This window comes from Nerophis lumbriciformis, linkage group LG38 (assembly GCF_033978685.3).
Source record: "Nerophis lumbriciformis linkage group LG38, RoL_Nlum_v2.1, whole genome shotgun sequence".
Lineage (NCBI taxonomy): Eukaryota > Metazoa > Chordata > Actinopteri > Syngnathiformes > Syngnathidae > Nerophis > Nerophis lumbriciformis.
Genome location: NC_084585.2, coordinates 24,135,433 through 24,159,995, shown reverse-complemented (window position 1 = coordinate 24,159,995; position 24,563 = coordinate 24,135,433). Strand labels below are relative to the sequence as shown.

The window sequence follows — 24,563 nt, the reverse complement described above, 5'->3', positions numbered from 1 at the left end:
TCTCCAGATATATTCTGTCACATTAAGTCCTCAAAGTTAGTAATTGGATAGCTGAGACCACCTGCTGACTTTTTTTCTTATTTGATATTTTATTATATTATTCAGACCTGAGTTGACGTCCCATGTAACTACACTTAGCCGCCGGTACTGGTGTAAAAATATTACTACTACTGTAATCGCACATTCTGTGTCAGCAAAGAAATACACACTGTTTTGAGTAATTCTAGGTTTCAGACAGGGAGGACTCAGAAGGATTTGATATAGCCATTAGAGTTTCTTTGTTCAGTGTTCTTGATGAAGGGCAGCATACATTTGTCTCCGCCCATAAAGCGATACGTGGCAAGATTCGCTTCCCATGGCAGCAAACTACAAAGTGAAGAGACCGCAACACAATTAGTAGCTTGTAATGCACATCTTGTCAATAAATGAGCTGTACTTACGCTCTTGTAATAAATGGGATGTACATAAGGCGAGGGATGCAGATCATTTGCTGTTCTGCTAAGATGGCTGTCATTGACTGCTGAACTGTGTACAAAGGCTCCAACGGTGGAATTAGACTGCGAAGCTCCTTCCTGAAATAGGGATGTAACATTACCATGCAAAAAAATGTAGCATAGAGTTTGTCTGTGAAGGAATGTCACCTTATCTCACAGCCTGCAAACATCCCTGTGTCCACAATATATGGGCAGACTAGAGTGGTTTTAATTCCGTCCAGCTCCTCTGCAAGCAACTCGTGCGTCAAGGACTCGTGGAAACCGACCGCACCAAATTTACTGGCACAGTAATCCTACAGGGGGTAAAGAGACATCGTCATAATTCAGTCTTCTAATTGGACAGTCTTTTATGCTAAACAAAAAACAATAATGGGGCAATTGCAATACAGTAGCTCCCCATTATTCACGAGGGTTACTGTATGTTCTCAGACCCTCAGCAAATTGTAAAAACCTATGAATAACTGACTAAGCCACAGGTTTTAAACATCTGGCCCGTCACATAATTTATGTTACCCGTGAAAGCCTGATAATAAATGTGCGTCAATAAGGCATTTGTAAAAAGTGCAATGTATGCAAAATAAGTTATTAACATTATTTGATGCAACAAGCTATTCCAAGCTTTTTATTTTTGTCATTGAAAACCTTATTCAAATCAAAATTCTACACTGGTGGAACTTAAATATCTGCCTGTCACTTTGACTTCTAAATCCAAAGCGAGTTTATTTTAGAAACGATGTGTCCCGCGATAAAAATTAGTTTGATGCCCCTGTAGTCTGGACTAAGCCATAAAAATGCCTATTTTTGACACTATGTTCTGCCTTCCATGCTTATAGAAAGCATTTTAAATTGTTCAATGCATAGATACTTACCATTAAGATGGGTACCAAATTCAGCACTTTTATAGGCAGGAAAACAAGCACACAAGGCAAAATCAGCCAGACTGCCTCATAGGTAATATTACAATTTTCCATGCCAACAAAGAAAGTTTGCCTGATAGAAAGCGCTCAAAAGTAAAATGTGCTAGCTCGATGCTAATTTACATTGGATATGCCATATACATGTTACCGATTAGCATTAGCAATTTTCATGGCGATTTTGACAACTCTAAATTTGGTAATCAAAACTAAGATATATGTTACAATCAACTATCTGATGTGTAATAAGTACAGTACTTACAGTATAAACACTTTGTAGGACTCACCAAACGACAAGACTGGTACATTCTACTTAATGGCAAAGCCTACTTTTCTGACTACAGCAGCAAATAAGTGGAAAAAAACAACTGGACAGCACAGTTATCAGCTCACGGTTGCATGTTAAATAAAATGCATATTGTTATTAAACAATTAACATTCATTACCACATGAAAGTTACTGAAATGTTGCACCGTTGCGCACGGGTATTGATATCCTGGTAACTGTAATTGGTACCATTTCGGTGCAGATGTGAAAGGTGCCCATCCCAACTCTCCACTAATAATGATAGACGGATAAGCGGAAGAAGATGGATGGATGGATGATCAATGGAACATGTAATCGCAGTCATTTTAGTCTTTTTTTTTTTGACATTTGTTGATTGGATATTTTGACATATAAAGTCCAGAAATACAATTAAACACTTGTCAAATGTTAATTTTTTTCTCCCTCAAGCAAGTAACCCACAAAAATTATATATAAATTAATTTAAAAAAAGATGCATCAGTCGAATCAATACAGGCAAATATTGACATTAAGCCACAGACAACTGCACTCCTGAATGTTCCCAACATGGTGCAGCAATACACAAAAGCAGACAAAGGGCTCATCAATTATCTACCTTTCAATTACTTTTCAATGGGGTTAAATTTGAGATCAGTCACTTTTACATATTTTAGGAAACCACTCCATACTTCCTGAAACTTCACAATGCGAGCCTAATTTTCTCCAGTTTAAGGAAATAAATCATATCTGTAATCCAGCGGGTGTGGCAAGGAGGCGCTGCAGCCTTAAATGCTACCGAGTTCTTTTTGAATTTGCTAAGATAAGATGACATAGGGGCTACCCCAAATAGTCCGCTCAGAGGATTAGGTTCGATATTTTTGGCAACTACCAAAGACAAAGCATAAAACATTTCAGTCCAATAACTGCACAGGGATAGGCAAAGCCAATACATATGCATTAAGTTAGCTGAAGACTGTTGACAACGATCACATAAAACTGATATTCCGTCATACAACCTAGTCACAGTCTAGTCTTAAGCCTGGTAGTCAAACTACCGTGAAGACTGTGCTTAACGTATAAACAAATCTAAGTATATGCAGGGTTCTCAATTTGCAAGCAATCTGGTACTGTCTCTCTGATTAGTTTTTTTTACTACTACACATTTGCAACAGTATATATGTTGATAACCGAAGTCATTCGTCATTTCAAAACTGTCCTTGGCAACCAGGAGCAGACACTAAATAGTGGAGAGAGGACAGGGAGTGGTGACAGAAACATGACTTTACTTTTAAAAATATACGACCATAAGGGGATCACAAGACAAGTTTGATACACAACTTACTCCCTAAATATAAAATATTTAAACAATGACTTGTATAATTACGGTTGTCGAGTTGCGTCTTACCTCCACACATGCAGTGCTGAAGAGGCCGAGAGCGCTGGCTACAGTTGTGATATGACCATGGTTCTTTGCTTTCATCTGAGGTAGGAAGGCCTTGGTCATCTGCAAAAAAGACAATATTAGCCTCATGCGGCCTAAATTTTGTCATCTGTAGCCTGAAGTATTTGTCAACATCAACCAGTGGGCTTATAATGTTTCACTGCCAATAGTGTGTTAGTTATTATAAACTACAAACCCCGTTTCCATATGAGTTGGGAAATTGTGTTAGATGTAAATATAAACGGAATACAATGATTTGCAAATCATTTTCAAACCATATTCAATTGAATGCACTACAAATACAAGATATTTGATGTTCAAACTCATAAACTTAAATTTTTTTTTGCAAATAATAATTAACCCAGAATTTCATGGCTGCAACACGTGCCAAAGTAGTTGGGAAAGGGCATGTTCACCACTGTGTTACATGGCTTTTCCTTTTAACAACACTCAGTAAATGTTTGGGAACTGAAGAGACACATTTTTTAAGCTTCTCAGGTGGAATTCTTTCCCATTCTTGCTTGATGTACAGCTTAAGTTGTTCAACAGTCCGGGGGTCTCCGTTGTGGTATTTTAGGCTTCATAATGCGCCACACATTTTCAATGGGAGACAGGTCTGGACTACAGGCAGGCCAGTCTAGTACCCGCACTCTTTTACTATGAAGCCACGTTGATGTAACACGTGGCTTGGAATTGTCTTGCTGAAATAAGCAGGGGCGTCCATGGGAACGTTGCTTGGATGGCAACATATGTTGCTCCAAAACCTGTATGTACCTTTCAGCATTAATGGCGCCTTCACAGATGTGTAAGTTACCCATGTCTTGGGCACTAATACACCCCCATACCATCACAGATGCTGGCTTTTCAACTTTGCGCCTATAACAATCCGGAAGGTTCTTTTCCTCTTTGGTCCGGAGGACACGACGTCCACAGTTTCCAAAAACAATTTGAAATGTGGACTCGTTAGACCACAGAACACTTTTCCACTTGTATCAGTCTATTTTAGATGAGCTTAGGCCCAGCAAAGCCGACGGCGTTTCTGAGTGTTGTTGATAAACGGTTTTCGCCTTGCATAGGAGAGTTTTAACTTGCACTTACAGATGTAGCGACCAACTGTAGTTACTGACAGTGGGCTTCTGAAGTGTTCTTGAGCCCATGTAGTGATATCCTTTACACACTGATGTCGCTTGTTGATGCAGTACAGCCTGAGGGATCGAAGGTCACGGGCTTAGCTGCTTACGTGCAGTGATTTCTCCGGATTCTCTGAACCCTTTGATGATATTACGGACCGTAGATGGTGAAATCCCTAAATTCATTGCAATAGCTGCTTGAGAAAGGTTTTTCTTAAACTGTTCAACAATATGCTCATGCATTTGTTGACAAAGTGGTGACCCTCGCCCCATCCTTGTTTGTGAATGACTGAGCATTTCATGGAATCTACTTTTATACCCAATCATGGCACCCACCTGTTCCCAATTTGCCTGTTCACCTGTGGGATGTTCCAAATAAGTGTTTGATGAGCATTCCTCAACTTTATCAGTATTTATTGCCACCTTTCCCAACTTCTTTGTCACGTGTTGCTGGCATCAAATTCTAAAGTTAATGATTATTTGCAACAAAAAAAAATGTTTGAGTTTGAACATCAAATATGTTGTCTTTGTAGCATATTCAACTGAATATGGGTTGAAAATGATTTGCAAATCATTGTATTCCGTTTATATTTACATCTAACACAATTTCCCAACTCATATGGAAACGGGGTTTGTACAACTGTCCCCACAATCTAGGAAAGTCTTTATCACAGACAAGGGCTTACTTTATATTGTTAAAAAATATCTATCGCTCTTAAGTGGTACCGGGCCTGACCGTGGTAAATTAATTTCCACAAAGTAGGAATTATTCAGTATAAATCAAATGTTTTCATAGCGGGAACATATAAACATATTTACAATATGAGAGCCCTCATACTTTACAGTCTTTTAATTTAGACTTAAAATAAGCCATGGTCTTTTCTAATAGCAAATATTAGCAATCAATCAAAGTTTATTCATATAGCCCTTGATCACAGGTGTCTCAAAGGGCTGCACAAGCCACAACGACGACATCGGCTCAGATCCCACATCAGGGCAAGAAAAAACTCAACCCAATGGGCGTAATGAAAAACCTTGGAGGGGACCGGTGCAATGGATACCGAGTGGATACGGATATTACTGAAATATTGATATTTTTAGTTAATTTTTACATTTTATTATCTAAAATATGCTTTAAAAATAATCCAGAATACAGCCATTAAACTTTAACCACTTCCTCTTTAGGATTGTCATGTTGGCAGTTAATCAATAAAAACGTTTGGAAAAGCAATCCAGTGTTTCCTAAAACCGTCGCATTGGTGAAATCCACAACTGCCACAACCCATTCATTTATCATCATTCAAACATTACAATTATAATATAATCAAAACAATTATCAAAATGACACAATAGCCAAATTAAACGTAACATAACTACTAGTGATGGGTCCGGCAACACCGATGCATCAGCGCATGCGTCGAGCTCATAGAGCGAAACCCTGTGTCGGTGCGCGTACCGCTTTTAGAAAGTCACGTGACCGATCATGAGTTGTTTTGGTCACGTGACCGATACGCGAACTGTGTCGCACTGACGCCTCCTCTGTGCCCTGTGAGCGTGTCTTTTCTACAGCCGGAGAAATAATAACTAAGAAGAGAAAGCGTCTAAAATTGAATACGTTGGAAAAACTGTTTTAAAAAAAAATAAAAATAAATTCCAGGTTCACAAGCATCCTCATTCACAACACGTTCTCTTAGATTTCCATGTTATGATACATGTTCACATTATTTATTGACTGTATCTAAAAAAGATAAAAAATATATTTTTATTTAAATGAAGTTATGAAATAATCCTAAATGAAATACAATGACTTGGTTTATATTATTGTATATACTAGGTCAGTGGTTCTCAACCTTTTTTCAGCAATGTACCCCCTGTGAATTTTTTTTTAATTCAAGTACCCCCTAATCAGAGCAAAGCATTTTTGGTTGAAAAAAAAAAGATAAAGAAGTAAAATACAGAACTATGTCATCAGTTTCTGATTTATTAAATTGTATAACAGTGCAAAATATTGCTCATTTGTAGTGGTCTTTCTTGAACTATTTGGAAAAAAAGATATAAAAATAACTAAAAACTTGTTGAAAAATAAACAAGTGATTCAATTATAAATAAAGATTTCTACACATAGAAGTAATCATCAACTTAAAGTGCCCTCTTTGGGGATTGTATTAGAGCTCCATCTGGATTCATGAACTTAATTCTAAACATTTCTTCACAAAAAAAAAAATCTTTAACATCAATATTTATGGAACATGTCCACAAACAATCTAGCTGTCAACACTGAATATTGCATTGTTACATTTCTTTTCACAGTTCTTTTTGACAGACATTTTAGTGACAAACCTGAGCTTGTGCTTCACTGAGTTTATGAACTTACATTCATATTTTATTTAAGTATTCAATAAATATATTTATAAATTATTTTTGAATTGTTGCTATTTTTAGAATATTTAAAAAAAATCTCACGTACCCCTTGGCATACCTTCAAGTACCCCCATTTGAGAACCACTGTACTAGGTCATAAAATCAGTGTCAGTTGAGTCGGTCCATAGGTTGCCTGTAGGGATTTTTAATGTCCAGCAGATGTCAGTATTTAGTGACACAGTATCGACACAGTATCAATACAGTTTTGCAATGTGTTGAAACGCTTCATGACGCCTCATCAACCCATCACTAATAACTACAAACTTAACTAATGTGAACATAGTATATTTAAGCATAAATTCAAATACAACAAAAACAAATGTAAAAACACATATACAATGGAGTTCAGGGTGTGCATCGTGCATTCAACCAATTCCAAGCGCTGCATGGAACTTTAACTAAAAAGATGATGGTCATGTTGACTTGAAGTCTGCATCTTACCGTTTCGTTATTTTATCTGTTGAGTGGATCATTTACAATGAAAGAAGGTATTGTGTGTCGATACTGCCGCCATTTACTGCCAGCCACAACATTTCCTTGCACCTGCGCTGATTAGAGTAGAGGAAGCCAATCCAGAAGGTGTTTGAAGTCAGCTGATACATCATTTTTAAACACTGTCATGTGGGACGTGGGTTACACTTGAATTTGTAGTGAGACATCCAGTAGACACATTTAGAACAGCAGTTTCTTCCGTTAAAAAAATGCAGCTAATTTTTATATTTAGCAAACTGAACTTGCCGGCCGCTGGCCAGAGTAAACTTGTTCGCGGGGCATACGTTTGACACCCCTGGGCTAAATGTTGCCTAGTACCCATGAAAACAGAGCTAGCTTGACCACCACATATATTTAATAAGGGGAACTTGAGCTGAAAGTGACGCCAATAAAATCCAAGCAATAGCAGCGCCCTCTGCTTGTTGAGAAGAAAAATGCATGCTTTCATGTCAAAGTCTGCAAGTCGCTTTTCTGAAACGATCACCTTCCTTTGAACATTTTTTATAATGATAAAGTAGTTTTCTACACCACGTAATACTATCAGTCACTTAAAACATTGATATTTAAGGCAACTCTTGTATCAGAACATATTAAAATGGGTATGCCTCATGTTATGTATACTGTAAGTCCACTATGTTGTGCATATTCCGTGAAAATGAGCTTACCTTTTCATATTTTGCCACAAGACTGGCTCTCTAAGAGGATCAACATCAGAATCACATGCTTTCATAAGCGCTGGACTATAGCATAGACCTTCATTATAGTATGACCCACAACGCGAAGTCACCATCTGTGTAAGTACATGAATACACCAAGTTGTATGCTCACCCCTTAAGGCACATGTTCAATCAAACTCAAGGCCCGGGGGCCACATCTGGCCCGCCACATTATTTTATGTGGCCCGCGAAAGCCTGGGAATAATGTGTTAATAAAATGCTTAATCTTTTCTTACTAAATATATTTATTTCCCTTTTGACATTAAAGATCATGTAGTGCATGCAATTGCATATGTTTTAAAATTAAATATTTAAAAATAAAAATATATTATCAAAATATAAATAAATGATAATGATAAATGGGTTATACTTGTATAGCGCTTTTCTACCTTCAAGGTACTCAAAGCGCTTTGACAGTATTTCCACATTCACCCATTCACACACACATTCACACACTGATGGCGGGAGCTGCCATGCAAGGCGCTAACCAGCAGCCATCAGGAGCAAGGGGTGAAGTGTCTTGCCCAAGGACACAACGGACGTGACTAGGATGGTAGAAGGTGGGGATTGAACCCCAGTAACCAGCAACCCTCCGATTGCTGGCACGGCCACTCTACCAACTTCGCCACGCCGAATACATTATCATGTATTCCAAAAATATTTTTTGTTAAAATAAAGATAAATACTGTATTTAAATATAAATATACATATACAGTAAGACACTAAAAGATTAAAACACACACACAAAAAACCATTAAAACAAGATTTTACTGTAAGAAAAACCAAAAAACTGGCAGCTCTGTTGCTTGAATTTTACTGCTAAAAACAATGGTATTGTTTTTCCATTCATTAAATTGTTTTAATATGCTGTAAAAAAAAAAAAAAAAAAAAAGGCTTTTACTGTAAAATTCTGGTGACTGAGCTGACAGTTTTTAAAGTAAAACTTAAATATATTTTTGCTCCATATGTGAAAAAATATATTGTTATTGTATTATTTATATATACATGTATATTCATATATTACTTATTGTTAAAAGCAGCCCTCTGAGGGCAACCATAACTGCGATGTGGCCCTCAGTGAAAAGGAGTTTGACACCCCTGTCTTAATGGAAAATACTGTGGTATTTAAACTATGTATACATTAAAAGTAGTCTCACTCACAGTAAGCATGTACAAATTGTGACTTTTTGTTTGAGCACCATTGCGCCGCAAGTACTCTAGGCTCTAAGACAATTGATCAGAGTTGCACATGGTAATGAAATCTTCTTCACCTTCCTTCCTTTCTCCCACTTGAGGATGCTCGTCAGGGGCTCAATGTTTGCAGCTCCACCACCTTCATCTTCCTCTTTACGGCACTTCTCGTCATGGAGATGTGTAATCATATTGGAAAACTGCCATATGGCCCTACTTTCTGCTTCACAGGGTCATAGTTCATAGTTCCCCTCAATGAACCGCAGCTCTGCAGTGTTAGCATCACTCATGCACCACCTTTTAGGCAAGAAATAATGATCTTGGGAGTTGTACCTCTCTTGTGTTGTCAGCTATTTAGACAATAATGGCCGTGTGTTGGAGAGTAAATCGATACTCTTAAGCAGGGTTATTCAACTACATTGTTTTCAGAGAGCTAAGGACCAGGTGGCTGGGTTCTTCCTTCACTACTATTATTACTTTGCTAAGTCTTGGGAACCAGCATCCTCTACAAGTGAACATTTTTTGTGTATTTTTTGACAGTTACAGGAGTGCTCTGCTGTATTTAAGGTATTTTGGTGCACCTGGAGCTTTCTTTGTAGGGGAGAAAGTAAGAGGTCTCTGCCTTCTTTTCTAATAACACTTTTTCCCCCTTTTATTGTGACTTTTTTCTTTGCACTACTGCAAAAAAGGTAATCAGAGATCATCTATATGACAGCGCTCTACACTGTAAACAAAATTCAGAAGTTACTGTTTTTTTCTTTTCTTGCGTTGAACAAAGAGAGCGCAGTCTAGCTCATAGGTGTCAAAGTCGTTTTCACTGAGGGCCACCTCGCAGTTATGTTTGGCCCCAGAGGCCCGCTTCTAGCAGTGAATACTATTATTAAACCATTTTTTTAATGCATTAGTAGATTTTTTTTAAACTAAAATGTAAAAAAAATATGTTAAGTTGCAATAATTTCACCTCAAAATTTAGTGTATAGTACTGTAAATGGAAAAACAGTACTGCTGTTTTTATGGTAAAACCCTGAAAGGGATAAGCGGTAAAAAATGGATGGATGGAGAAAAAAAAGGCAGCTCAGTTTTTTTGTTTTTGTTTTTTACAGCAAATCAACAACTGTAGATTTTTAGGTGTATTACTGTAAATGCCAAAAGGACACCACAGTTTATTACAGTAAAAAAAAAGTACAGGTTTTTTTTTCCTTTAGAAAACAATGCTGTAAAAACCAGTTAATTTCACAATTTTACCATGAAATCTATTGCTACTTTTACATTGCACAATTTGATGGATAACTTGCTTTGAAATCATTATTAGTATTTATTTCTATTTAAAAATAAGAGAGAATGAATATATTTAGTAAGAAAAGTTACAGTACTTTATTGATATATTATTTCCAGGCTCTCGAGGGCACCCGGGCCTTGAGTTTGACACCTGTGGTTTAGCAAGTCAAATTCCTTGTGTGTCAAACATACTTGGCCAATGAATCTGATTCTGTTTCTGATTACGGTAAAAAACTGGCAGCTCAGGTGGCAGAATTTTACTGTAAAAGTTCTACTGTTTTACGGTAGTTCGGTGATAAAACCACCATATATTTTACGGTAAAATTTTGGTGACCGAGTTGTCAGTCTTTTACCGGTACTGTAAATCTGCCCTTTTTAACAGTGTACAACACTGTCATATAGATTAAGAGTTTTTAATCTTTTTGATCTCAGGCTCTAACTCTTCCACTCGAGAGAGGCCAGGTTTCAACTCAAATATTACCATTGCATTAGTATTCGTACTCTTGGTTTTATTTCTAGTCAATAACTAAAATGTGCGATTTTGCAAAAAAATGCGTGTGAATGCTGCGCAAACCCTGGAAAAGCACGAGACATCAATATGCACAAGTAAAACTGAAATGCTAACGTTAGCATGCCGGATGTGTTAATCACTAAATTATTCATTTAACACATGAACCTTAGGCGAAGGTCAAGCTGATTAGATAAGTACTAACCAAATACACTGCATAAGATGGGACTCATAAAGAACTGCCAAAAATAAAGTTAATTATATTGTGCTAAAATATAAACACAATTAATATATGTTTCTTAAGTTAAATCAATAGAGTTAAAGTGCAAATTAAAATACAGTTTCATCACTTTAGGCATAATTTTTGCGCTTAAACGTATGACTAACTCCAGACTCGTTCTGTTTGCTTGATATTGTCATCACCATCAGGGAAAAGTGTATTACAACTGAGTACCGCTGCGGACTACACGGACCACAGCTGAGAAGCAGATCTTTTTTGGCATAGTACAAAATTACAGTTTTACAGTGTTGTGTGTGGCGACTGCTATCAATTATAATCTGGAGCACCACGCACGGAGGGTCTGACGTGGTATTCATATGGATATTAAAATCCCCCATTATAATTATATTGTCTGCGTGCGTCACTAGATCAGCGAAAAATTAACTGATAACATCCAAATAGGGCCCAGGGGGGTGGCAGATAACCAGATAGAGAGGTAGCGGTGTGACAGACCTTATAGTAAGCACCTCAAATTATTTATATTTATTACTTATGTTAGGGGTAAGGTTAAGGTTCTCATTGTATATTAGTGCGACTACTCCACCCCTTTTAAGGGGACTGGCAATATGTGCATTTGTATAGTTAGGAGGAGATGCCTCGTTAAGCGGGAAAAATTAGTCTGGTCTTAGCCAGGTTTCGCTAAGACTAATAACGTTAAGATTTGTGTCTCTAATGACCTCATTAACTCATTTTGGGAGACAATAATCTGATGTTTAAAAAGTCCATATTATAGGTAGTGGGCTGTTTTGAGTAATTAATGTTTTGTGATGGTATCTGCAATAGTGATATTAATAATGTTACGTTTATTTTGTGTAGTGCGCCTTAAATAATTTCAATGACATCTAGGAGTTAAAATGATGGGGATGTTGAGATGATTTGCTTGGTGCTGCGATAGATTGAACGTGTCATAATTTGCCACCTCAGTAGAGTGCATGTTTGTATTATTTTATCTTATTTATTAATAGTACAATATGGTCCCTACTCTAGTAAACCACTTAGTGAAAGTGAAGTACTATGTGTGTACTGTGACTGTGGTGCTCCCTTCACACTCAATGCACACACTCTGGCTGAATAGATGTTACATAACTCCCGCCAGTGTGGGTAGATGGTGCCACCATTCATTTTGACGTAGTGCAACATGTAGATGGTGCCACCATTAATTATGACATAGTGCAGCATGTAGATAGTGCCACCATTAATTATGACGTATTGCAACATGCATAATAACACCGTCCATGCGCGTCAGTCTCACCCAAAACAAAGCGTGACAATTGACGAGCAGCGTGCGCTCCAGAAGCTCGTCGGGGCAGTCCAGCAGCCTCCTTCCGGCCACCACCCCCGCGTTGTTCACCAGCATGGACACGTCGCCCACTTCCGCCCTGACTCGCTCCGCAGTGTGGTAGATGCTCTCCCGGAACGACAGGTCCACGGTGTAGGCGTGCACCCGGACGCCGTGCTCCCTGGCCAGCTGGGCGGTGCGCTCGTTGGCGGCCGTGTTGCAGTCCCACAGCACCAGCTGCGCGCCCTCTTTGGCAAACTCCACCGCGAACAGGCGGCCCAGCGCACCTCCTGCCCCCGTGATGAGGCACACTTCCCCATCGATGCTCTTTAGCCTCGGTCGGAGGAACGTCTGCACCACCGCGGCCAGGATAGCGTAGGTCAGGTCGATGAGCATCAGCACCAAGTCCACGATGATGATCATGGTGACGATCTTTGACTTATTCTCGCCACCCTAGTGTGAGTGGGACTTGCGTGTGTGTGTCTAGATGTGTGTGTGTGATGACATTTTATATAACCGGATTAGCACTGGGACGTTTAGTGGACCAATAGAACACGCTTTTGTTGTCAGATGTCAGAAAGTGAACATAAATCCACTCAGGAGATTATTACTGATAGACACGTAGACATTACATATTTTAACACGCAAATTATTGCTGAAATGGCCATCCAATTTACTATATTTACGACAAAAATAAATAAATATATATATATATATATATAATGTATGTATGTATTTTTGTTGTTGTTATTAAATCAACATAAAAGCACAAGATACACTTACAGTTAGTGCACTAACACAAAAACCCTCCCTCCCCCATTTACACTCATTCTCACTCATTCACACAAAAGGGTTTTTTCCTTCTGTTATTAATATTCTGGTTCCTACAATATATATCACAATTATGAACGTTGTCTGTCTATCTGTGTTGGCCCTGCGATGAGCGCGACTTGTCCAGGGTGTACCCCACCTTCCGCCCGAATGCAGCTAAGATGGGCTCCAGCACCCCCCGCGACCCCGAACGGGACAAGCGGTAGAAAATGGATGGATGGATATTGTTTGTAATTGTTTATGACCGTTCATAAACCCTAAAAATAAAGGACATCCGGAGGCATTTTACATGTTTTATTTTTAATTTAATTCTTTATTTCAATGATGTCAATTTAGTTAGGAAATATCCCAAATTAGTTTATAAGATTTAAAAAATATATATATTGTCCAGCAATTTGTTTGTGTATAGGATACAGTAGTACCGTTTAATTTACCAGATGAATTGGTTCTGTGACCGAGCTCTTAACTGAAAACACTTGAAGCTGAAATTGTCGGCCATTGAACGTTTCTTAAATTAATTTTATTGTTGTTGAATTTAAAAAACTTTTTTTGAAAACATAACTTCTAGATCAGACCTGGGCAAATTATTTTTTTTAGATCTTTATAAGATGGAAACTCCATCCATCCGTCCATCTTCTTCCGCTTATCCGAGGTCGGGTCGCGGGGGCAGCAGCCTAAGCAGGGAAGCCCAGACTTCCCTCTCCCCAGCCACTTCGTCCAGCTCTTCCCGGGGGATCCCGAGGCGTTCCCAGGCGAGCCGGGAGACATAGTCTTCCCAACGTGTCCTGGGTCTTCCCTGTGGCCTCCTACCGGCCGGACGTGCCCTAAAAAATTCCTGAGGGAGGCGATCGGGTGGCATCCTGACCAGATGCCCGAACCACCTCATCTGGCTCCTCACGATGTGGAGGAGCAGCGGCTTTACTTTGAGCTCCCCCCGGATGACAGAGCTTCTCACCCTATCTCTAAGGGAGAGCCCTGCCACCCGGCGGAGGAAACTCATTTGGGCCGCTTGTACCCGTGATCTTGTCCTTTCGGTCATAACCCAAAGCTCATGACCATAGGTGAGGATGGGAACGTAGATCGACCGGTAAATTGAGAGCTTTGCCTTCCGGCTCAGCTCCTTCTTCACCACAACGGATCGATACAGCGTCCGTATTACTGAAGACGCCGCACCGATCCGCCTGTCAATCTCACGATCTACTCTTCCCTCACTCGTGAACAAGACTCCGAGGTACTTGAACTCCTCCACTTGGGGCAGGGTCTCCTCCCCAACCCGGAGATGGCATTCCACCCTTTTCCGGGCGAGAACCATGGACTCGGACTTGGAGGTGCTGATTCTCATCCCAGTCGCTTCACACTCGGCTGCGAACCGATCCAGCGAGAGCTGAAGATCCTGGCCAGATGAAGCCATCAGGACCACATCATCTGCAAAAAGCAGAGACCTAATCCTGCAGCCACCAAACCGGATCCCCTAAACGCCTTGACTGCGCCTAGAAATTCTGTCCATAAAAGTTATGAACAGAATCGGTGACAAAGCGCAGCCTTGGCGGAGTCCAACCCTCACTGGAAACGTGTCCAACTTACTGCCGGCAATGCGGACCAAGCTCTGACACTAATCGTACAGGGAGCGGACCGCCAAAATCAGACAGTCCGATACCCCATACTCTCTGAGCACTCCCCACAGGACTTCCCGAGGGACACGGTCGAATGCCTTCTCCAAGTCCACAAAGCACATGTAGACTGGTTGGGCAAACTCCCATGCACCCTCAAGGACCCTGCCGAGAGTATAGAGCTGGTCCACAGTTCCACGACCAGGACGAAAACCACACTGTTCCTCCTGCATCCGAGGTTCGACTATCCGGCGTAGCCTCCTCTCCAGTACACCTGAATAGACCTTACCGGGAAGGCTGAGGAGTGTGATCCCACGATAGTTAGAACACACCCTCCGGTTCCCCTTCTTAAAGAGAGGAACCACCACCCCGGTCTGCCAATCCAGAGGTACTGACCCCGATGTCCACGCGATGCTGCAGAGTCTTGCCAACCAAGACAACCCCACAGCATCCAGAGCCTTAAGGAACTCCGGGCGGATCTCATCCACCGAGGAGCTTTTTAACTACCTCAGCAACCTCCTACCCAGAAATAGAAGAGCCCACCACAGATTCCCCAGGCACTGCTTCCTCATAGGAAGATGCGTTGGTGGGATTGAGGAAGTCTTCGAAGTATTCTCTCCACCGATCCACAACATCCGCAGTCGAGGTCAGCAGAAAACCATCCTCACCATACACGGTGTTGATAGTGCACTGCTTCCCCTTCCTGAGGCGGCGGATGGTGGTCCAGAATCGCTTCGAAGCTGTCCGGAAGTCGTTTTCCATGGCTTCCCCGAACTTCTCCCACGTCCGAGTTTTTGCCTCCGCAACCGCTGAAGCCGCACACCGCTTGGCCTGTCGGTACCTGTCCGCTGCCTCCGGAGTCCTATGAGCCAAAAGAACCCGATAGGACTCCTTCTTCAGCTTGACGGCATCCCTCACCGTAGGGAAGCTACCCTCTCGCTCTCGTCCACCGGGTTGAACTCCAACGTGCAGGCTCTGAGCCGGGGGGCAACAAGAATTGCCACCCCAGCCCGTCGCCTCTCACTGCCGGCAACGCCAGAGTGGAAGAGAGTCCAGCCCCTGTTGAGAGAACTGGTTACAGAGCCCTTGCTGGAAACTTTAGCTGCCATTATGATGTGCAGTGATGTTTTCAAATGACCGTACGTCTTGAACTACACAAAGTATTTCAATGGTTGGAATCTGTACTTTTGCATGATATACTATTTACTATGGTAATCTAATTTGTTACTATAGTCATCTAATTACAAGCCCGTTTCCATATGAGTTGGGAAATTGTGTTAGATGTAAATATAAACGGAATACAATGATTTTCAAATCCTTTTCAACATTCAATTGAATGCACTACAAAGACAAGATATTTTAAGTTCAAACTCAAAAACTTTTTTTTTTTTTTCAAATAATAATTAACTTAGAATTTCATGGCTGCAACACGTGCCAAAGTAGTTGGGAAAGGGCATGTTCACCACTGTGTTACATCACCTTTTCTTTTAACAACACTCAGTAAACGTTTGGGAACTGAGGAGACACATTTTTTAAGCTTCTCAGGTGGAATTCTTTCCCATTCTTGCTTGATGTACAGCTTAAGTTGTTCAACAGTCCGGGGGTCTCCGTTGTGGTATGTTAGACTTCATAATGCGCCACACATTTTCAATGGAAGACAGGTCTGGACTACAGGCAGGCCAGTCTAGTACCCACACTCTTTTACTATGAAGCCACGTTGATGTAACACGTGGCTTGGCGTTGTCTTGCTGAAATAAGCAGGGGCGTCCATGGGAACGTTGCTTGGATGGCAACATATGTTGCTCCAAAACCTGTATGTACCTTTCGGCTTTAATGGCGCTTTCACAGATGTGTAAGTTACCCATGTCTTGGGCACTAATACACCCCCATACCATCACAGATGCTGGCTTTTGTACTTCTAAGAGTAGTTTTAATGCAACATACTTTCACTTTTACTTCAGTATATTTATAGAGAAGAAACGCTACTTACCCCCCGCTCCATTTATCTACATTCAGCTCGCTACTCTCTACTGATATTTATCGATCTGTTAATGCACGCTTTGTTTGTTTTGGTTTGTCAGACAGACCTTCAAAGTAGGATCTAGCGCATGCCTGCGTTTCACCAATTAAAGTACAGTCACTGGTGACGTTTGACTCCGTTTCACCAATCAAACAGAGCCAGGCGGTCACATGATTAACAAGCTTAAGCTTACATGAACTCAACGTCAAATTTTAGGAAGCACATCGCGGTAAGTAACGTTAGTAGATATTTTGGCTGTCACCGTAGGCTGATGTTAGCTTCCCTGCTATGAATCACTGTCAAATGTACATCGTGTCGGGACATTTATTAACACACTGCAGCCTCATAGACTGACAGACAGAGACACACTCACACGCACAGTTGCACACACACTCATGCATGCATACAAACACCTATCAAAAGTGCACAGTGTGTTCCCAGGTGCAGCCCACACCTATCAGTTTATGGTTTGCGTAAAAGCTAACTTGTTATTTTCCTTTGTAATCTCTGCCTACTGAGCCGACGGTGCTGTTAAGTTATTGTGGCTAAATTTGCCTTAATTTTTTTTTATGTTAATGTATTATTATTTAATATATATTATTGTTTTAGTTGCTTAAGAGATATTCCTGGCTCTGAATTTGCTCATTGCTATTTTTATGTTTTTGTGCATTATTTGTTGCCGTCATCATTAAACGAACAGGTTACTCATCAGTTACTCAGTACTTGAGTAGGTTTTTCACAACATACTTTTTACTTTTACTCAAGTAAATATTTGGGTGACTGCTCCTTACTTTTACTTGAGTAATAAATCTCTAAAGTAACAGTACTCTTACATGAGTACAATTTCTGGCTACTCTACCCACCTCTGATCATTAGTCATTTTTACCAGGACTGACTCAGTGGAGTGATTTGCCCTGAAACCAGACTGAAAGGGTTCACAGAGATTGTTAGACGCTAAGTGTTCATTTAGCTGCTGTGCAACAATTTTTTCAAGGATTTTCGAAATAAAGGGAAGGTAGTTTACCATGAGGTCAGGATCGAGGTTAGGTCTTTTGAGCAGAGGATGAATAACCGCTTTTTTGAATGCTAGGGGAACAGTGCCAGAGGAAAGTGATAAGTTAATATTTATCACAGATGGTCCTAATATTTAATATTACAAACGGCTCCTTGATAAGTTTCCCAGGAAGTGGGTCAAGTAAACATGTTGTTTGTTTTGTACCATTTACATGTGGCAGGAGTTCCTCCAATGTTATTTAATCAAAAAGAGCGATTCTTTTGGAGGGCAAAATCCCTCGTATATACGTTCGTATTTGTGTTAATAGAGCACAGTTGTAGCTGGGACGTGTTATCTTTAATCTCCTCTCTGAGTTAAATTTTTGTATTAAATAATTTCTACACACTGTGAAATCTTTTCAGTTACCTGAATCTTGACTATTCCCTTCTGAAACATTTTCAATACAATTTGAGAACTATCATATTATTTCTAGGATTTGCTGAGGGACAATATAGTCCTAATTTTTAACGGGAATCCACGTTGTACTATGTTTGTGGTCAAAATACTTCATAAGACATGCTGACACACATGTCATGTTGCAATGTTTTTCCATCCGATTTTGCTCAAATGTGATGCTGGTCAGTCCCTTAAAAGTGTGTACCAAGTTCGATGGTGTTATATAGGGACGGCGTGGTGCAGTGGAAGAATGGCCGTGCGCGACCCGAGGGTCCCTGGTTCAATCCCCACCTAGTACCAACCTCGTCATGTCCGTTGTGTCCTGAGCAAGACACTTCACCCTTGCTCCTGATGGGTGCTGGTTAGCGCCTTGCATGGCAGCTCCCTCCATCAGTGTGTGAATGTGTGTGTGAATGGGTAAATGTGGAAGTACCGTATTTTCCGCACTATAAGGTGCACCGGATTATTAGCCGCACCTTCTATGAATTACATATTTCATAATTTTGTCCACCAATAAGCCGCCCCGGACTATAAGCCGCGCCTACATTGCGCTAAAGTGAATGTCAAAAAAACGCTGCGCTAAAGTGAATGTCAAAAAAACAGTCAGATAGTTCAGTCAAACTTTAATAATATATTGAAAACCAGCGTTCTAACAACTCTGTCCCAAAATGTACGCAAATGTGCAATCACAAACATAGTAAAATTCAAAATGGTGTAGAGCAATAAATAGCAACATAATGTTGCTCGAACGTTAATGTCACAACACACAAAATAAACATAGCGCTCACCTTCTGAAGTTATTCTTCATTCGTAAATCCTTCGAATTCTTCGTCTTCGGTGTCCGAATTGAAAAGTTGCGCAAGCGTGGGATCCAAAAATGGCCGGCTCCGCCTCGTCGAAGTCATCGGATTCAGTGTCGCTGTTGTTGTGCAGCAGTTCTGTGAATCCTGCCTTCCGGAAAGCTCGGACCACAGTTGTGACCGAAACTATCTGCCCAGGCATTTACGATCCACTGGCAGATGTTGGCGTATGTCGTCCGGCGCTATCTGCCCGTCTTAGTGAAGGTGTGTTCGCCTTCGGAGCTGTGTGAAAAAAGCCACCCGGCCTCTTCGCGTAAACTTCCCTTAACCACTCGCTCATCTTTTCTTCATCCATCCATCCCTTCGAGTTAGCTTTTATGATGACGCCGGCTGGAAAGGTCTCTTTTGGCAAGGTCTTCCTTTTGAATATCACCATGAGTGGAAGTTAGCATGGCAAGCTAGAACCACAGTGAAGGATGACTTCTCATTCCCTGTGGTGCGAATATTCACCGTACGTGCTCCCGTTCCACAGTGCGGTTACAGGAATATCAGTTGCTGTGAAATACGGTAGTAATCCGTGTGCGGATGGAGAGATTGCGTCTTTTTATGAACCGGATCCTTGTCCTTTGTAGGAGCCATTTTGTGGTCTTTACAGATGTAAACAGGAAATGAAACGTACGGTGATATCCGCGCGTTTTTTCTTCTTCTTCCGGGGGCGGGTGGTTGCTTAAAGCGCTTCCTGTTCTATGGGGGCGGGTGCTTTCCTTGGCGGTTGCTTGCGTAGAAGAAGAAGCGCTTCCTGTTCTACCGGGAAAAAAGATGGCGGCTGTTTACCGAAGTTGCGAGATCGAAACTTTATGAAAATTAATCGTAATAAAGCGCACCGGGTTATAAGGCGCACTGTTAGCTTTTGAGAAAATGTGTGGTTTTTAGGTGCGCCTTATAGTGCGGAAAATACGGTAGTGTCAAAGCGCTTTGAGTACCTTGAAGGTAGAAAAGCGCTATACAAGTACAACCCATTTATCATTTATCATTTATTATTTGTGCTAAAAACACCCTCAAGTTACAGTGGGTGTTTTGTGGCGCACCTTAAGCTGTGTGAGAAATTTCAAGTCTGGAGTTGTTTGTGTTACAGTCATGTTAGTCATATCATCTTGCACATGCGCCTGACATGTGTATTCATGCCCTTTTGTGGAAAGTTATGACTGATCTATGATGTAAGGAAGATTATCCTGCTCAGACCGCAATGTTAAGGTGATAAACGTCTTAGCACGTGTACGCACAAATCCCTAATCATATTTACAATATTTTTCTCGAGGTAAGAAAGTTTTCCATACACTGTGCGTCTGTGCTTTGGCCCAGTTCAGTCTGGAGTTGTGACTGGAATATAGACCGTTAATTCTTTTAAAAATGTGGATCAGGATGTAAGCAGCCAGCATTTTAAATAGCTGCGATAGTCTTAATAAACAGAAATAAATCCTCTCCAAATATAGGCTATTATTTAACATCACAATTACAAAACCCAAAACCAGTGAAGTTGGCACGTTGTGTAAATCGTAAATAAAAACAGAATACATCCATCCATCCATCCATCCATTTTCTACCGCTTATTCCCTTTGGGATCGCGGGGGGCGCTGGAGCCTATCTCAGCTACAATCGGGCGGAAGGCGGGGTACACCCTGGACAAGTCGCCACCTCATCGCAGGGCCAACACAGATAGACAGACAACATTCACACTCACATCCACACACTAGGGCCAATTTAGTGTTGCCAGTCAACTTATCCCCAGGTGCATGTCTTTGGAGGTGGGAGGAAGCCGGAGTACCCGGAGGGAACCCACGCAGTCACGGGGAGAACATGCAAATACATTGATTTGTAAATCATTTTCAATTTATATTCAATTGAATAGACTGCAAAGACAAGATACTTAGCGTTCGAATTGGTAAACTTAATTTTTTGCAAATATTAGCTCATTTGAAATTTGATGCCTGCAACATGTTTAAAAAAAAATGGCACGAGTGCCAAAAAAGACTGAGAAAGTTGAGGAATGCTCATCAAACACTTATTTGGAACAGCCCACAGGTGAACAGGCTAATTGAGAACAGGTGGGTATGTGGGTAACAGGTGGGTAACATGATTGGGTATAAAAGCAGCTTCCATGAAATGCTCAGTCATTCACAAACAAGGATGTGACGAGGGTCACCACTTTGTGAACAAATGCGTGAGCAAATTGTCCAACAGTTTAAGAACAACATTTCTCAACCAGCTATTGCAAGGAATTTAGGGATTTCACCATCTACGGTCCATAACATCATCAAAAGGTTCAGAGAATCTGGTCAAATCACTGCATGTAAGCGACAAGGCCGTGATCTTCGATCCCTCAAAAAACGACATCAGTGTGTAATGGATATCACCACATGGGCTCAGGAACATTTCAAAAAACCACTGTCAGTAACTACAGTGGGGTCGCTACATCTGTAAGTGCAAGTTAAAACTCTACTATTCAAAGCCAAAGCGATTTATCAACAACACCCAGAAATGCCGCCGGCTTTGCTGGGCCCGAGCTCATCTAAGATGGTCTGATACAAAATGGAAAAGTGTTCTGTGGTCTGACGAGTCCACATTTCAAATTGTTTTTGGAAACTGTGGACGTTGTGTCTTCCAGACCAAAGAGGAAAAGAACCATCCGGACAGTTATAGGCGCAAAGTTCAAATGCCAGCATCTGTGATGGTATGGGGGTGCATTAGTGCCCAAGGCATGGGTAACTTACACATCTGTGAAGGCACCATTAATGCTGAAAGGTACATACAGGTTTTGGAGCAACATATGTTGTCATCCAAGCAAAGTCTTTTTCATGGACGCCCCTGCTTCTTTCAGCAAGACAATGCCAAGCCACATTCTGCACATGTTACAACAGCGTGGCTTCGTAGTGAAAGAGTGCGGGTACTAGGCTGGTCTGCCTGTAGTCCAGACCTGTCTCCCATTGAAAATGTGTGGCACATTATGAAGCCTAAAATACCACACCGGAGACCCCCGGACTGTTGAACAACTTAAGCTGTACATCAAGCAAGAATAAGAAATAATTCCACCTGAAAAGCTTCAAAAATTGGTCTCCTCAGTTCCCAAACGTTTACTGAGTGTTGTTAAAAGGAAAGGCCATGTAACACAGTGGTAAAAATGCCCATGTGACAACTTTTTTGCAATGTGTTGCTGCCATTAAATTCTAAGTTAATGATTATTTGCAAAAAAAAAAAAAAATTCTCAGTTTGAACATTAAATATCTTGTCTTTGCAGTCTATTTTATTTGTGTAGTCCATTTGCAGACCTGCTCAGTGGCCTAGTGGTTAGAGTGTCCGCCCTGAGACACTCTAACCACAGACACAGGTCGGTAGGTCGTGAGTTCAAACCCCGGCCGAGTCATACCAAAGTTTATAAAAATGGGACCCATTACCTCCCTGCTTGGCACTCAGCATCAAGAGTTGGAATTGGGGGTTAAATCACCAAAATGATTCCCGAGCACAGCCACCGCTGCTGCTCACTGCTCCCCTCACCTCCCAGGCGGTGGAACAAGGGTGAGCTTTGTTGATGTTATTGACTTGTTGGAGTGCTAATCAGGCATATTTGGTCACTGCATGACTGCAAGCTAATCGATGCTAACATGCTATTTAGGCTTACAGCTTTACAGCTAGCTGTACGTACATATTGCATCATAATGCCTCATTTGTAGGTATATTTAATTTCCTTTACCTATGTCCTCTGTGTATTTAGTTTATTTTTCCATGTCTCATGACACATTATCTGTATGTACAATTGGCTGCATTTCTGATAGTTGTTTGTGTGCCATGTTGTTCCAGACCACAGCAAACGTTACCCAGCTTGCAAAGATTGTAATAAATCCATTAGAAGAAGACAGCCTGCGGTTTCCTTTACCTTGGACACACACATCTATACCTTTGGCCATTCTAAGACAGTCATTTCCAGAAGTTATCTCACCCTCTGAGAAGTTTTACTAATGATTTCCAATGTTGTAAAAATGTGTACAATAAATAATAAATGTCAACATTTCTGTCAACGAAGATTTGCGTCAGCCTGATCCACATAGTCATTTTGATAGTAGGCTAATATAGCTAATTAGCTACTTGCATCATGTGTTGCCATCATTATAACACTTATATAAGTCTGCTAATTTTTTGCGGCTCCAGACAGATTACTTTTTTGTCTTTGTGGTCCAAAATGACTCTTTCCAAATGTTGGGTTGCCGACCCCTGCCCTAGAGGGTGCTGTTGTATCATATGAAACATCACAAATGGGTGCATACTGATTTGGTCCGCTAGAGAGTGCTGTTGTATCATATATCTACCAGCGTCGCTTCTTCACGCAAGCTCCCGATTTGTTTGCGTATATTACTTCCTTATATTATTTTTCTTTTACATTATTTTCATCAATATTATATTAGAGAAGCTGTATGCGACCCAATCTAAATTATTTCTAACAACCACCAGTTGTTAGAGCTTAAAACATTGCAGAATTGCAGTTTCTTGTATTACATTATATTTACAGTGTGCCAAGATATGGGCACCACTTTGATAATAATATATTAATAATTACATTATAATAATATTCAGTGTCTACATGAAGCCATTCTGGGCTTTGGGTAAGGTAGCTCCTGTTAGGAACTCGCATGGCTGCGGTGGGAGTGACCCCAAGATGCAGGAACCAGGAGAACGAGGAGCAGGTAAGATGATTTTAATATAAACTCAGCATAGGAGGAAGTAGTCATACATGTAAGGTTCTCAAAGAATAATCAATCCTCGAGCGCTGAGGAGCAGGCGAGGCAGGCATGAATAGCAGCCTGCTGATTAACACCAGGTGTGGCCAGGCTGCCAATCAGCAGCAGGTGAGGGGAAAACAGCACTCGGGGAGAAAAGCAGGAAGGGGAACAAAAATAAGAGCGGCGACAGGAAACAAACACCAAACAAAAAGTGAAGTGACAGACCGTCACAGCTCCTCCTCTATTTTAGTGGTACAGCCAAGCCTCTCCAATTTTCCAGGGGTTGCCCAACTTGGATGTTGGCTTCTTCCGCCCCGTTTTGATTAACAGGTGCGTCAGTTTCCGACTTTCTGTGTTTGCTGGGGTTTTTGTAAGTGCAGTGCATGAGAAAGCCACATCTGTCCTTCACACTTGAGGTGTCCACCTACAAAGCAGTCAAGGTGCATGGGCAGGTTGCTTGAAAAGACCCTGTTTCAAATTGTTGTACTCCGCCTCAACATGTGCAGAACTGCCGGTTGTTGTTGTCACGTCGTGGTCGCATGGTAAGTAAATAAGTACATTCTATTTATAAAGCGCTTTTCACAGATAAAATCACAAAGTGCTGTACGAAACATAGGTGAAGTAAAACAACAATTCAATGAAAACAACAGG

General features: G+C 40.9%; 1 protein-coding gene across 1 annotated transcript; it reads right to left on the bottom strand.

Annotated features, from left to right (window-relative positions):
- Window positions 1–58: 58 nt before the first annotated feature.
- Window positions 59–12,932, bottom strand: LOC133578230 (retinol dehydrogenase 10-B-like). The gene is made up of 5 exons (XM_061932485.2): window positions 12,403–12,932; window positions 3,099–3,197; window positions 642–787; window positions 441–572; window positions 59–366 (listed from the first exon to the last, which is right to left on the bottom strand). The coding sequence occupies exons 1-5, from the start codon at window positions 12,850–12,852 to the stop codon at window positions 246–248; spliced, it is 948 nt and encodes a 315-aa protein (XP_061788469.1). The 5' UTR covers window positions 12,853–12,932; the 3' UTR covers window positions 59–245.
- Between the last annotated feature and the right edge of the window lie 11,631 nt (window positions 12,933–24,563).

What these genes read in the sequence shown, in the direction of transcription:
- LOC133578230 (XM_061932485.2), bottom strand. Translation starts at nt 12,852, where the DNA reads ATGATCATCATCGTGGACTTGGTGCTGATGCTCATCGACCTGACCTAC. An exon ending in TCAGCACTGCATGTGTGGAG is followed by an intron (nt 788 to 3,098) that starts GTAAGACGCAAC and finishes TACCCCCTGTAG; the next exon opens with GATTACTGTGCCAGTAAATT. An exon ending in TTTGCAGGCTGTGAGATAAG is followed by an intron (nt 573 to 641) that starts GTGACATTCCTT and finishes TCCCTATTTCAG; the next exon opens with GAAGGAGCTTCGCAGTCTAA.